Genomic DNA, 12,618 nt, shown 5'->3' with positions numbered 1-12,618 from the left:
ATTCTAAAAAAATGTGGAGCATATGTATGAAGCCCGCCTGTAGTCTAGTCGTCCTTTAAGTGCATTTGGACTGACAGCTGATGGTTTCACAAGGATCAGTAAACCTAAGAAAATTGCCAAAAGCTGCAGAATAGAATGTGATACTCATAGTAAAAGTAATTGTTTGGCATTACGGGCAGTCACAAGATTCGATTCGATGGATTTTGAAGAGTCATGCCTTTGATGCATCCTGATGCCTCCCCTCTACAGGGCGGTGTGTCTGATGAAGTGACTCTCAGCGCTTACATCACTGCTGCCTTCTTGGAGATGAACATGTCAGTAACTGTAAGTCAAAGCATATGATGTTGAAGTGAATTTATCACATATGTCTTGCTCTCACACTATAGACCGGTATCAGGCCCAACAACAACAAAACATCATTTTGTATGTATTCTTTATGGTACATTAGAGTTTGTAACTTCCTGGAAAATGCTGAAATGTTGATGACTCATCCTGCACTCAGTAGGTATGACAGACCACCAGAGTGACTGGGCCTCACAGACTACTCTACAAAAACAGATCTTTAGAACTTTCATCACTGATTTGGGTCAAACTAGTATTTTCTGCTGCCCTGCCTCAAATATGTAAAAACTAATTTTATCACTCGAATGAATCCAAATCTGTTCCAACATACACAGCTGGTAGTGTTCATGGGTGGGAAGCCAGAGAGGGATTACCATGTCTGACTTTGTGGAAAAAGGGAGTACATTGTTGGCTGACATTTATTACAGTATGTTTAAAGTTTCTGACACACGTGTGTTACAAATACATATACTGTAAATGTCAGTTAGTTTCGATCATTATGCCTCTTTACTGACAGTAGGTTATTCTTCTCAGTCTGCACTTTATAATTTCTACAAATGTTGAACCCACACACCTGCACGCAACCACAACAAACCCTCTGTTGTATCTTGGTGGAATCATTTCTACTGGCTGCTGATGAAATGACCAGTAAACTGCCATTATTGGTGGAAATGATAACAACCTCTTTTTATCATTTTTTAAATTTCATTTACAGCATGGTGCAGTGAACAGGAGCTTGTCTTGCCTCAATGAGTCCATCAGTGACCTCAACAACACCTACACCACAGCTCTGCTGGCGTACGTCTTCACTCTGGCAGGAGACATGGAGACCCGTGCTCACCTTCTGGAGCAACTCGACAAGGTTGCATTAAACCAAGGTGAGTCATCCTCCTAAATGTAGTTATTGAGGCTTCATTACTGTGAATGGAGCTTACCTTGTGCATGTTTCTTGTTTGTTTGTGGATGTCTGTTTGTAGGAGGGTTCCTCCACTGGTCTCAGACAGCAACAGAAACGTCAGCCTCTCTGTCTGTGGAGATCAGCTCCTATGTGCTGCTGGCCAAACTCAGTGCCTCTCCTACTGCAGAAGACCTGGCTTATGCCAACCGCATCGTCAGATGGCTCACAGGGCAGCAGAACCAATATGGTGGTTTCTCCTCCACACAGGTACGTCCCAAACAGCTGGAGCTGGGCCTGAGGCAGAGCTGCTGTACAGGTCGACAATTTTTCTGCCATTATTGTGGATTCAAATCTTGAAGGCTGCACCACAAAACCCACAAATACAATAAAAAAAGACCTCTTCAGCTAAAGGTCAAGCATAGCAAACATAGCACGAGGAATTCAGTCTGTCAGTGCAATGACATTGATCAGCTGCACACACCAGCTAACACGACTCATGGTGCTGTGTATCCTGTTAGTATGCTAACTTTTGTCAAATGTGTGCTGACTGAGGAGCTTTTCCAAGGTGGGATGTCCACATAACAGCCTGCATCCAAACAGTGATAAATGCTGTGTGGGAAGTTCAGGATCAAACAGGAGAGTCTTGTGGTAGTTCAAGTGGACATTAATTATAGTCACATTGTCCATACAGTTTGTTTAAAAACAGAGAACTTGGTTTTTTTAGTGACTCATAAGCCAGGAAATGATAAAGTAAGTGTACTTTTGGAGGAAACAATGATTGAATGGACAGCCATTGACATTACCTATCCTTTGACCTGTTGGCCCCGGGGCCAGAGAAATATTGACGGGCTTGACATGATTTATCTCTAGGACTGTAGCATATTGTTCCTCTGACTGACTGTGTCTTTACCAGGCTGTAAAGAAGTTTGTTTCTGCTGTAAAGTTGGGCATTTTAACATGGGCCCTTATGGGGATTGACCTCCTTGTTGGCTTCAGTTTTTAGACCCAGTTGTTGCTGCTTGGTCAGTACAATAATCCAGTTAGAACAATAGTTTCAAGAATGAAGACGTAGATGATAAGCAGCATAAAATATGAAAAAAGGAAATGTGTTGTAGGCATAAACACAATGTACATGGAAACAAATGTGCTATAACTGAGGTCCAACTGTCCTTTGTCTCTGTGTGTGTTGTAGGACACAGTGGTGGCTCTTCAGGCTCTGGCTCTCTACTCCACTCTGGTGTTCAGTCTGGAGGGTTCAAGCACAGTGACAGTCCAGTCTTCCAGTGGCCAGCTGACATTTGATGTGAATCAGGACAACAAACTGCTCTACCAGGAGGTGGTGCTGAAAGACGTGACTGGAAAGTACAGCCTAGAGGTGAAGGGCACTGCATGTGCTTCAATGCAGGTCAGCAGCTCAGGTCACTACATGTCAAATTCTGCTTTAATTCTCAAATTTGCTTATCATGAATATTACAATCGCCTTGTTGCACTCTTTTCAGATTTCCCTTCACTACAACATCCCAACTCCTGCTGATGTCACGACTCTCGGTGTGAAGGTCAAACCAGTGTCGAGCTGCATATCACAGAGACCTAAACTCACTCTGCAGCTGAGGTCCCTGTAAGTAATGTTCAGCAACTAGATCCAACTTGCAGCAACAATATAATACTTCTATTCTACACACACTATCCTCTCTGGTTGTAGGTTATTAAAAACAAAGTCTTGCTGTGTGCAAAAAACATATTTTTATGTTTCTATTACAGATATAGTGGGAAGCAGAACAGCACAAACATGGTGATCCTAGATATCAAAATGCTCTCTGGATTTGTCCCAGACCCTCAGTCTTTGCAGATGGTGAGCTATTCCAGTCACTTAACCTGAACATCATTTGTGTCGGTTGTTGACGTCATGACAACGTGATAACCCAGCTGAATATCATCTCCTCACAGCTCAAAGGCGCCCTGCAGGTGGCTCGTATTGAAGAAAAGACAGATCATGTTCTTGTGTACTTACAAGGGGTGAGAGGAATTCACAGTGAAAAATAACAGATTATGCTCTCCACCTTTGTTTTATGATAATGTCACCTTTTTTTTTTCCTCCAACAGTTAACAAAGGACATACCCATCAACCACAGCTTACAGCTTGTACAGGAGCACTCAGTGCAGAACCTGAAGCCAGCTGTGGTCAAGATCTATGACTACTATCAGCCAAGTAAACAGATACTCAGTCCAGCCATCTGTTCAACACAAACACACATAACAACTCAGTTTACCCAGATCCTCCATAGCAAACACGGGGCTCAGTCACCTTCTAATGAGTTAACCATTACTTAACAGTGGACAGTTTAGCCAGCGTACACTTTAAGTTGACTAAGTTTTTGGCTCATCACTACGGCCCGGAGTGTAGGTTACTTCTTGTAGCTTGTGTGTTACAGTGTTCATGCTCTGATAAGATAAGATGATGACATTCAGATTTAAATTAGGATTTTACTTATTTCTAAAGTCAAGTGTCTGCAGCCAGCTGATGCCAGTGCCACTCATGCAGGCTCTGGCACATTAGTTTAGAACATCAAACAGACAGTTTTACTGCAACTACTGGAGCAAGTCAGCGACTGGATGTCAGGATTTGGTTGACAGCCTGCACCTAATGAGAGTCAGAATCAAGTGTTCACTCAGGCCATGGTATGATGGGATAGAACCCAGTTAACATGGATTAATGAACATAGGAAGCTGGCGTTTGGGAAATAAAAGAGCTTTCATTGTTTTATTTGTTCAAACTCTGTTGTTCTAATTCTGCTTTTTCCTCTCAGGTGACCAGGCTGAGACAGAGTACATATTCTCTTGTGCTGCAGGTAACAATGGGTAAAATGATATATGATCACAGTGACATTTGTTCAGATATTAACTGAATAGATGAAAACACAACATTTCCCCTTAACCTAAAACAGCCTAGAGAAGCCTTACATTACACCCTTATTGAGGATGATAAAGTTCCTCGACATAACCATCCAGATTTTAAAAACTTCTGAATAACTTCAGTACTGATGAATGCTATCCTTCAATTTTTATATTCATTTCATATTAGAAAATATCTATAGATTATTTTTGGAATCAATCAATAAGACATAGACAAGACATTATAACTGAATTAACTACCTATTGAAGTGAATGTGTTACTTCAGCAACCCAGTTAAACAGAAGAGATTTACTGGCAAATGTAGACTGTGTGTTTTTGAGTGAAATTAATCAAGTTTTTTCTTATTTGATTATCAGCTTAAAGGTGAAGAGTTGCCAACCTCCAACCTCCTGCCTTCTACTGTTCCCTGTTTTTTTGGCACATTCGCATGGATACATGTGACCCATAAGAACAGCAAATAACAGAAAGCCTCTTGGGAATGTGAGAAGAGTTGTTGGTTTATTTTTAATGGGTTTATCCACGTTTAAAAAACCTACATGTACAGGCTAATTTTGGTTTTGAAGATGCTATTACAAAGACAACATCACATGGAGAGAGGTTTTTCTAGATAAATCTAGATAAAACAAATCAACGCTGCATGAAAAGTATTGTTAAGGATGATGAAAGATCAGATATTTACAAAATGAGTGCTTGCTCTGATTTTTGAACAACAGCAGGCTGAAGTTTTGGAAGACATTTCATAAAAGACTGCTTGCATATTTTTCTACGTTACATACATTCTAAAGTGAGTGTAGCAGTATTCCTGATTCATGTCCACAGGGTTGTTGTTGTTAATCCATGCTTGAAATGAGCTCATTGGGAGTAATTGTAGTCTTTCTTGATGCAAGATCTGGAAATCTTGGTCAAAAACATGTTTGATTTCTTTTTTCCTACAGCTCACCAAAGTTGTTCTTGGTGCTTATGGCCAGTAATCTTCATTGCTGTTTATTAAATCATTAATGAGCATTTCATTGCACTGAAATAAAAAAGAATGTTCTTTCTCCACTCAGTCCATCTCTGCTTCATATTTTCTACACTGTGTGTTGATTTGCGATGAAAGAGGAGTATTCAAACAGGGGGGAAAAAAAGATCAACTAACTGAAAAGCTTGAACCTCAATGGCTTATTCAGGCTGAATGCTTCTGCAAGGCAGACCTGACATGATCAGGCTATTAAAAAATGTCACCTTGCCACTGATTGTTAGCAGTTTTCATGGACAGAATCTCTTAGATGTGGAAAGGCTACAGCATGGAAGCATCAGGATTAGATCTGTTTTGCTGATGATGTAGTTCTGCTGGCTTCATCAAACCGGACCTCCACTGGAGCAGTTTGCGCAGAATGTAAAGCACCAAGGATGAGAGGCAGCACCACCGGCTGTGAGGCAATGGTAAACCCGTTGATCGCTCCCTTCAATTTGGAAGTGATTCACTGCCCTGAGAGATAAATTAAGAGGAAACGACAGGTGGTCCGATGCTGCATCAGCAATGCAGGCTCCGTATGGACCCATAATTATGAAGATGGAGCTGAGCCTGAAGCTGCAGCTCCAGCTGATGTACCTTTTGACTCTCACCTGTTGTTATATGCTTTGCAGGTTTTTTAAATGAAAGAATAGGATCATAGATAAAAGTGCAAATTCACAGTAGCTGCCCACAGACAACCATGTACATGCATGCACCCATGGGTTTCTGCATTCACATGCTCACGACCTCCGTTGCAAATTTCAGCCTCAATGAGGAAAGTCGTGGGTGCTGTGGGGTGGACACAGCTCTCTGGACGGATGAACAGATACATTTTTGTGGACTACTACTTATTGAATAAAGGACTTGGGACTCTTGCACAAGATCTCAGTAGACGACCACATATCTGGTCTGGTGTGTGGGGCTGAATATTACCATGATTAAAATGTTCACATCAGTCTGTACTGATAATTCTCACAACAAATATTGGATCATTCTAAACAAAGTTGAAGAAAAAAGACATTTATTATGGTTTTAAACTAACCTATATTGTCAGAACATAAGAAACAAGTGAAACATACCCACAGTTTATCTTTCTGCTAATGGGTGTCATTCAAATTTAAGGTGCATTAGTGTCCTATCGTCTGGTGTAGTTGCCATAGCTTGTTAACAGTAATTATATCAAACAACATTTATCAACATTTGTAATATTTCTGTCGATGAAAAATAATATTGAAATAATCAATTTTAATCACCCTACCTCCAACTGTCAGCCTCCTATAGGGTGAAAACTGTGGTTGCCCAAGCTTGGGAAAATGTTTGTGGTCTAACCGACCAACAGAGAGTTGCCGCTGAAGCTACAGCCAAAAAGAGCAGTCTACCCATGGAGGCTGGCTTAAGAAAGGATGATGATTTCATATAGAAGTAGAGTAAAACCACAGGTCTGTCATGTCAAAAGGAGCCAGTTGAGATTGTTTGGGGATCAGATTCCTGCTGAACTCCGCTGTGAGGAGAAATGTTTTCATTAACTATGATAACTAGAATGGCACTCAGCAGAGTGCATGCATCTGCCAAGGCCCAACAGTCCCCTTTTGTACCAGACTCCTAAATACACCTGATTTTTGTGCAAGATCCATGAGAGATTACAAAAATCTTGAAAAACAGCTCACAATGTTAAAGAGAGAAAAGAAACATTTCTGGATCTGCACCAAAATGTAATGGGGTCTGTTCTGGGCCGAGATCCATCCTCCATCCACGTTTCATGGAATATATTCAGTAGTGTTTGTGAAATCCTGCTGACAAACCAACCAACCAAGAAACAGACACGGCTGAAAACATAAACTCCTTGATGGAGGTAATAAATTACACATTTAAATGAATTAGTGTTTATTGGAATATCAAGTAGCTGTACAGTACAGTTCAGCGATAAGTTCTCCAAAATATATGTTTCAAACAACAATAAAACCACGACAGAAAGATTGTCAATACACTGAAAATAAACTGTGAGCTTGTAATGCTTGTAATGTGAAGTCCAGATGCATATTTTATGTCACTCAAATAAAAACTGATAGTTGTGATAGTGATAGCACCAAACATGACTGCATGAGCATGTTGTTTCCACGAGACATTACTGGCTGTAGTGTGGACACAAAAGAATAAAGATACAGTAATTCATCTATTTTGCTTAAATACACTTATATAATTGCATATAATACTAAAGATAACACAGTACAGTAGGAAATGGTTAAGGCTGAACAATTCTATTTTAACTATGATTTTAAAGATTTGAGATTATATTGTGGAAGTACCAAAAATACCAAATTTCGGTAGGCAATCATGAGAAAGCTTAATTTACAACTATCAACATGTTAAAAAAACCTATCTAGCTCAAACAATGATTGATTTCATACATGGGAAGTACAGCAAATGTTTTGGGATTTCAATCTGTCAGTTCTCTTCGGTTAATAATTCTGCTATAGGACAATAAAAACACACTCAAACTGCCTTCATCCAGCTCACAATACATCAAACTCCTCCCGTGCCAATTGTCCTCGGGTTTACTTTTTCACTAATAGAGTAGTGTACACTCTGTTTGGATATGACTTTCTTCTGGGCAGTTTTGTGGATCAAAGTCCAAACCCTCCAACATGGAGAGAATGGCAGCACATGGTGCAGAATAAACAGTCATATCCACCTTGTTCCCAAAACATTTCTGTCTCGCAGGAATATGAAACGTAGAGCATTTGCTGCTGAACGTGGCTGAGTCTCTGTGTCCTCCTCCTCCTGTGTCCTGGCTTTGTGTGCAGGAGTTATGTCCTGATGTCTGAGGTAAACAGGTATATGCTGATTTATAAGATGGCTGTTCACTGCTCTGCATCGTCAGTCACTGCCCCTCACGGCTGTTGGCAGTAGAACAGATCAGAATGTATGATCTGTCCTTTTAGCAGCAATGCAACAAATGACATGAAATTCCCACATGATAGAGGCTGTGTTCTGTGCACAGAAAGAGACCCAGTCTGCATTGACATTATGGAGGACCTTGAGATCTGCAAGCCGAGCAAAACCTATCGCTCAGACTTGATCTTGTAGCGGAGGACAACGTAGGTGGCCAGCCGAAGGATGACGAAGAAAATGCCCAGGACAATGAAATCCATGTAGAGCTTTGCATCTTCCACGTCCAATAACTGCAGGACCTCTTCGGGCTGTTGGAACTTACACACCTTTCCCGGACACTCCAGCTGTGAGCGGTTCATACCGTAGATGGACAGAATCACCCCTTCAAATCCATACCTGTGGGAGGGATACAAAACACTGACACTGCTTGGAATAGCTAAGAAAATCTTTTGATTCAGTCTCAAAATGATCAGTAACCGGTTAATGGATCAGAAATTAAGTTTATAGTGTGTGTGATGTTCAAGAGGAGTCACCCCACATGAAAATTAAGAGTAAAAATTAATGTCGATAAAGTCAGTGAAATCCATCGGGTCAATCCTCTTGAGAGCAGAACAAGCTACTTATTTTATAGCTTTGGGTGTTATTTCATGAAGAAAATTCCAAGGCTGTCATATTGCTTTGTGTCCCTGATGATTATGAGTTCAGACAGTTGGAGCCCTTCTACAGCTGCAAAGTGAAAGGTATGGAGCCAGAACGGTGACTTTAAAATTTGGCATCCAAAAAAAAAATTGGCATTGAAAACAAAACCAGTACTGAAAAAAGAAACATTGTCATTGAAACATTTGTATTGAAAACAGTTGTATTGGCATTGAAACAAGTATTGGCACTGAAAAAAGAAAGTAATTCAAATAATTCAAATCCGAAAATCTTATCATATTATTTTATTGGGATTTTTTTGTATTTTTCAATGACAATCTTCAGATTTTTTCTCCATGTCACTTTTTTTTCAGTGACAGATTTTTTTTACAATGTCAGTTTTTTTTCAGTGTCACTGATTTTCAGTTTCAACTTTCTGTCACTGTTTTGGCCTCGAGAGGGCGGGGCCTGAGGGGAGGGGCAAGTAGAGCGTGGTTTGCGTATCATTTGAGAAGGTAATGGCAGCAGCCTGCGGGAAGGCGGGGCTGGACGGTCCAGCCATAAGACACCATGTACGATCCGTGTGCCTGCCGCCTCTGGGCAACACAGAGTCCAACTACCTTGCAGACTTTTCTTCAAGCTCACTCCTGATGTGTCCAAGTCTCTGTGTATCTGGTTCTGTCCCGGAGCTCCCGAGCTCCGGTCTCTATATGCGTATGGAGTGTAGTAGTAGTACCGGGGCGCCGAGCACGGAGCATTAGCCACAGTTAGCACAACAGTAGAACAGCCTGTTGTTACGAGCCGGGGCTGCAACGCCGACAGCAGCGCTCTGGTCTGCTCCCTGAGCTCTGTGCCACCTTACCGCTATCAGAGACCGGGAAAAAAAAATCCCAATAAAATAAAATGATAAGATTTTCGGATTTGAATTATTTGAATTGTTTTCTTTTTTCAGTGCCAATACTTGTTTCGATGCCAATACAACTGTTTTCAATACAAATATTTCAATGACAATGTTTCTTTTTTCAGTACTGGTTTTGTTTTCAATGCCAATTTTTTTTTTGGATGCCAAATTTTAAAGTCACTGTTCTGGCTCCATTGAAAGGCTGCAACAAGCCAACACTAGCCTCAGATAAAAGTCGAAAATCAGCCTAATACAAAACGAATGAGAGGCATATGAACGGGACATTCATCATCCTGAAATGAGTAATTAATGTTTGGCTAGTTGCTGAAATTGACCTTGAACAAACCTCAAAGAAAGAGGTAAGAGATATTTTGGATAAGGACGTGGAAATGAGGCCCAATATTTATTTTGGTGATCATGTAAAGTGCTTCTAAAACTGAGAACTGCCTGACTGTAGGAGTCCACTGTGGCACAGGAAGACTGTGTTCAAGCAGAGCTACGATACGCATGGTAGGTTAAACAGTATTTAAATGTAATTGGCTGTTCACAAATGGTAGTTTACGTTTTTTTCACTCACCTTCTTTTCTCCAATATTAACTCTGAAAGAGTTTGGCAAACCTGGGAGTCTAATGAGTTACTCAATCAAGTTTGAAAATACGTTCTAAGTCATAAATAGGATTTCTTTGTATATAGTATATATTATCTGTCCATTTCCATGGCTTTATTGACAGCACAGAAGAGGATTGTCAGCAAATGGGATGAGAAAGGGGGGATGACATGCAGCGAAGAGTCCCAGGTCAGACTCAAACCCTGCGCTGCTGGGACACAGCCTCTGTACATGGGGCCCGAGCTGTAACAACTGAGCTACTGGTTACCATAGGATAATTTACTCCAGACAGACGGACTTACCAACCAACACCATCACTCTTATGCGCTACTGCCAATGTATCAGAAAACACTCTGGTACACACCTGACGTAGGACACATAGGAGCTCCACTGCAGATACTTGGGGATTGTGTCAAAGTTCACAAAGAATCCAGAGAAAAGCAGCACTGGAATAGCTGTGACGGGTCCAACAAATGTGGCAACCTGTATATGGATATAGAGGACAGATTAATCTTATAGGTGTAGTGTGAGCCGAGAAATCCTACATTTAAACATGCAAAGCTGCAGTACCTGTAGTGAGGTGGAGGCAGCCCCAACCAGCAAGCCTAGGGACTGGGCTACCAGGGCAGTGCAGGTGGCCAGGGCTATGAAGAGTAGGTAGCGGCTGGCCTCCGGAGGCTGCTCAGTCATCCAGTACACTATGCTGCAGTACATGATGGGGCAGATCACCTAAAATAACAGCCTTTATTTAGTGAAGGAACAGGTCACAGGTCAAAATCGAATGTTGTTCATCTAACGTAATAGATGATGTCAGTGGAGGCTGTACTGAGGTTAGTGCTCTAATCTACACAAGTAACAAACAGAACACACATAACACACAGAGACTTAGGAAATAAAATGGCTACAGTTAAATGTGTCGTTAAATGTATTTCTTTCACTTTCTTCAAAATTAAAATGATATATTTTTTATTTCAGGTGTAAAATAGACAAAATGTGAAGGCATTCCAATGAGAAATGAGCGGCTGGAGTTGAACTACAGAAAGACGGTAAAACTCACAGCTCCGACTTCTCTGACAGGCGCTTTTGTTTTTCTGTTTTTTTATGTAAAGATGAGCGGGGCACACCACACATACAATAGAAGTAATATTGGCAACACACGAATGCTCTGTGTATCTATCAATGATGGATATCAGTCTTCAACAAGCAGCCAAATCCTGTCCATTAAGTCATTAGCCAAACAATGTTCAGTGTTTTTAGATTGGTCAGTAGGTTCGGGTTCATTCCTATCAGACTGTGTTGAGGGCTGAGATGTATCAGCATCTCTTTGAGCTGTTTCCCATTGGCCATCACTATTTTTCTGACTACTGCACCTGAGAAGCCTCCGAGCTGCAAAGTGTGTCATGTTAATATGACAAACCAAGCTGTAGCAAGCGTTCAGTCAGGGAAACTATTCTTTTTCATGCTTAAAAGTGCAATATTTAAGAACATTTCAATTAATTTCCAAACAAAAATGGGGCCTGCATATCAGCAGTAGTAACAGTAGTACATGTAGTAATACAGATCCATAAAAATATCTGTATCTATCTAGTTGTTGCAATCGATCACATTTATCCATCCATAAAATTCACTTAATAATAACAAGACAAAACGGTACACCACATGCAACACAATAGTAGTATATTTTATAGACAAATTTGAATTTGGTTTTTTTTCTGGAACCAGCCCCAGATCAAGGTATGAAGCTTGAACTTGGACTGAGAACTTCAGGTTTACAGTGGTCAAACGCTGCACAGTCTGATCGACTGCAACAACTAGGTGGTGCCTTCAACTAACACTAGAGAGCAGTGTTGTACTATGTAGCTGTATTTGCTGTGTGTAACAGGTCTGTCAGCAAACCACCCCTCCAACCCAACACTGCCAGCTCACCTGGAATGGGATGTCAGCCATGGTCTTGGCCAGGTAGTAGGCTTTCAGGCTGTACCAGTAGTTAAGATGCTCCCGCAGGAACACAGACATCTCCAGAGGAACTAACAGATGGTGCAGAAAAAAAGGTTCATGTTCATCTGTAAATATAAACTCACATCACATGGGGTTTTTGAGACCGAGTGTCATTGATTGGCACAACAATATCAACACAACATAGAATATTAATATGACTCAACTCCTTACAGGTTAACACAGTTGGCATGAGTGCTCCAAACATGATGAAGAGCATAGAGAAGAAGAGGAACCCGGTGTTGTTGAAGACCTTGCTGGCATCATTGCCGATGTTCAGATACAGCAAGCCTATTAACAGACCGATGGCAATGTGGGAAATCAGTCTGAGGTGGGTCAAAACCTGAGGACAGCACAAAAGCAGTTGATTGTTTTAGGTAATGTCACTTTATTTTAAGATGACCAAATCTGGCAGCTAGAAACTATTTCTTGCTTT

At 40.9% G+C, this 12,618-nt stretch overlaps 2 protein-coding genes across 2 annotated transcripts in view; one reads left to right on the top strand and one right to left on the bottom strand.

Annotated features, from left to right (window-relative positions):
* Nucleotides 1–5,202, top strand: part of LOC115573817 (alpha-2-macroglobulin-P-like) — a 51,766-nt gene extending 46,564 nt beyond the window's left edge. The window contains exons 27-36 of the mRNA XM_030404819.1: nt 250–324; nt 1,058–1,220; nt 1,320–1,507; nt 2,433–2,645; nt 2,740–2,858; nt 3,002–3,092; nt 3,188–3,256; nt 3,344–3,449; nt 4,048–4,089; nt 4,511–5,202. Of these exons, the coding sequence (XP_030260679.1) occupies nt 250–324; nt 1,058–1,220; nt 1,320–1,507; nt 2,433–2,645; nt 2,740–2,858; nt 3,002–3,092; nt 3,188–3,256; nt 3,344–3,449; nt 4,048–4,089; nt 4,511–4,515 (1,071 nt within the window). The 3' untranslated portion in view covers nt 4,516–5,202. The remainder of the gene's footprint in view (nt 1–249; nt 325–1,057; nt 1,221–1,319; nt 1,508–2,432; nt 2,646–2,739; nt 2,859–3,001; nt 3,093–3,187; nt 3,257–3,343; nt 3,450–4,047; nt 4,090–4,510) is intronic.
* Nucleotides 5,203–7,018: 1,816 nt separating this feature from the next.
* LOC115596494 (ATP-binding cassette sub-family G member 4-like) overlaps nt 7,019–12,618 on the bottom strand; it is a 35,566-nt gene continuing 29,966 nt past the window's right edge. Inside the window, exons 11-15 of the mRNA XM_030441664.1 lie at nt 12,357–12,525; nt 12,114–12,214; nt 10,758–10,916; nt 10,552–10,670; nt 7,019–8,439 (exon numbers count right to left, since the gene is read on the bottom strand). Of these exons, the coding sequence (XP_030297524.1) occupies nt 8,214–8,439; nt 10,552–10,670; nt 10,758–10,916; nt 12,114–12,214; nt 12,357–12,525 (774 nt within the window). The 3' untranslated portion in view covers nt 7,019–8,213. The remainder of the gene's footprint in view (nt 8,440–10,551; nt 10,671–10,757; nt 10,917–12,113; nt 12,215–12,356; nt 12,526–12,618) is intronic.

The sequence above is a fragment of the Sparus aurata genome, chromosome 2, assembly GCF_900880675.1.
Source record: "Sparus aurata chromosome 2, fSpaAur1.1, whole genome shotgun sequence".
Taxonomy (NCBI): Eukaryota; Metazoa; Chordata; class Actinopteri; order Spariformes; family Sparidae; genus Sparus; species Sparus aurata.
The sequence above is the reverse complement of the archived record's forward strand: the minus strand, read 5'-3'. Positions and strand labels throughout refer to the sequence as shown.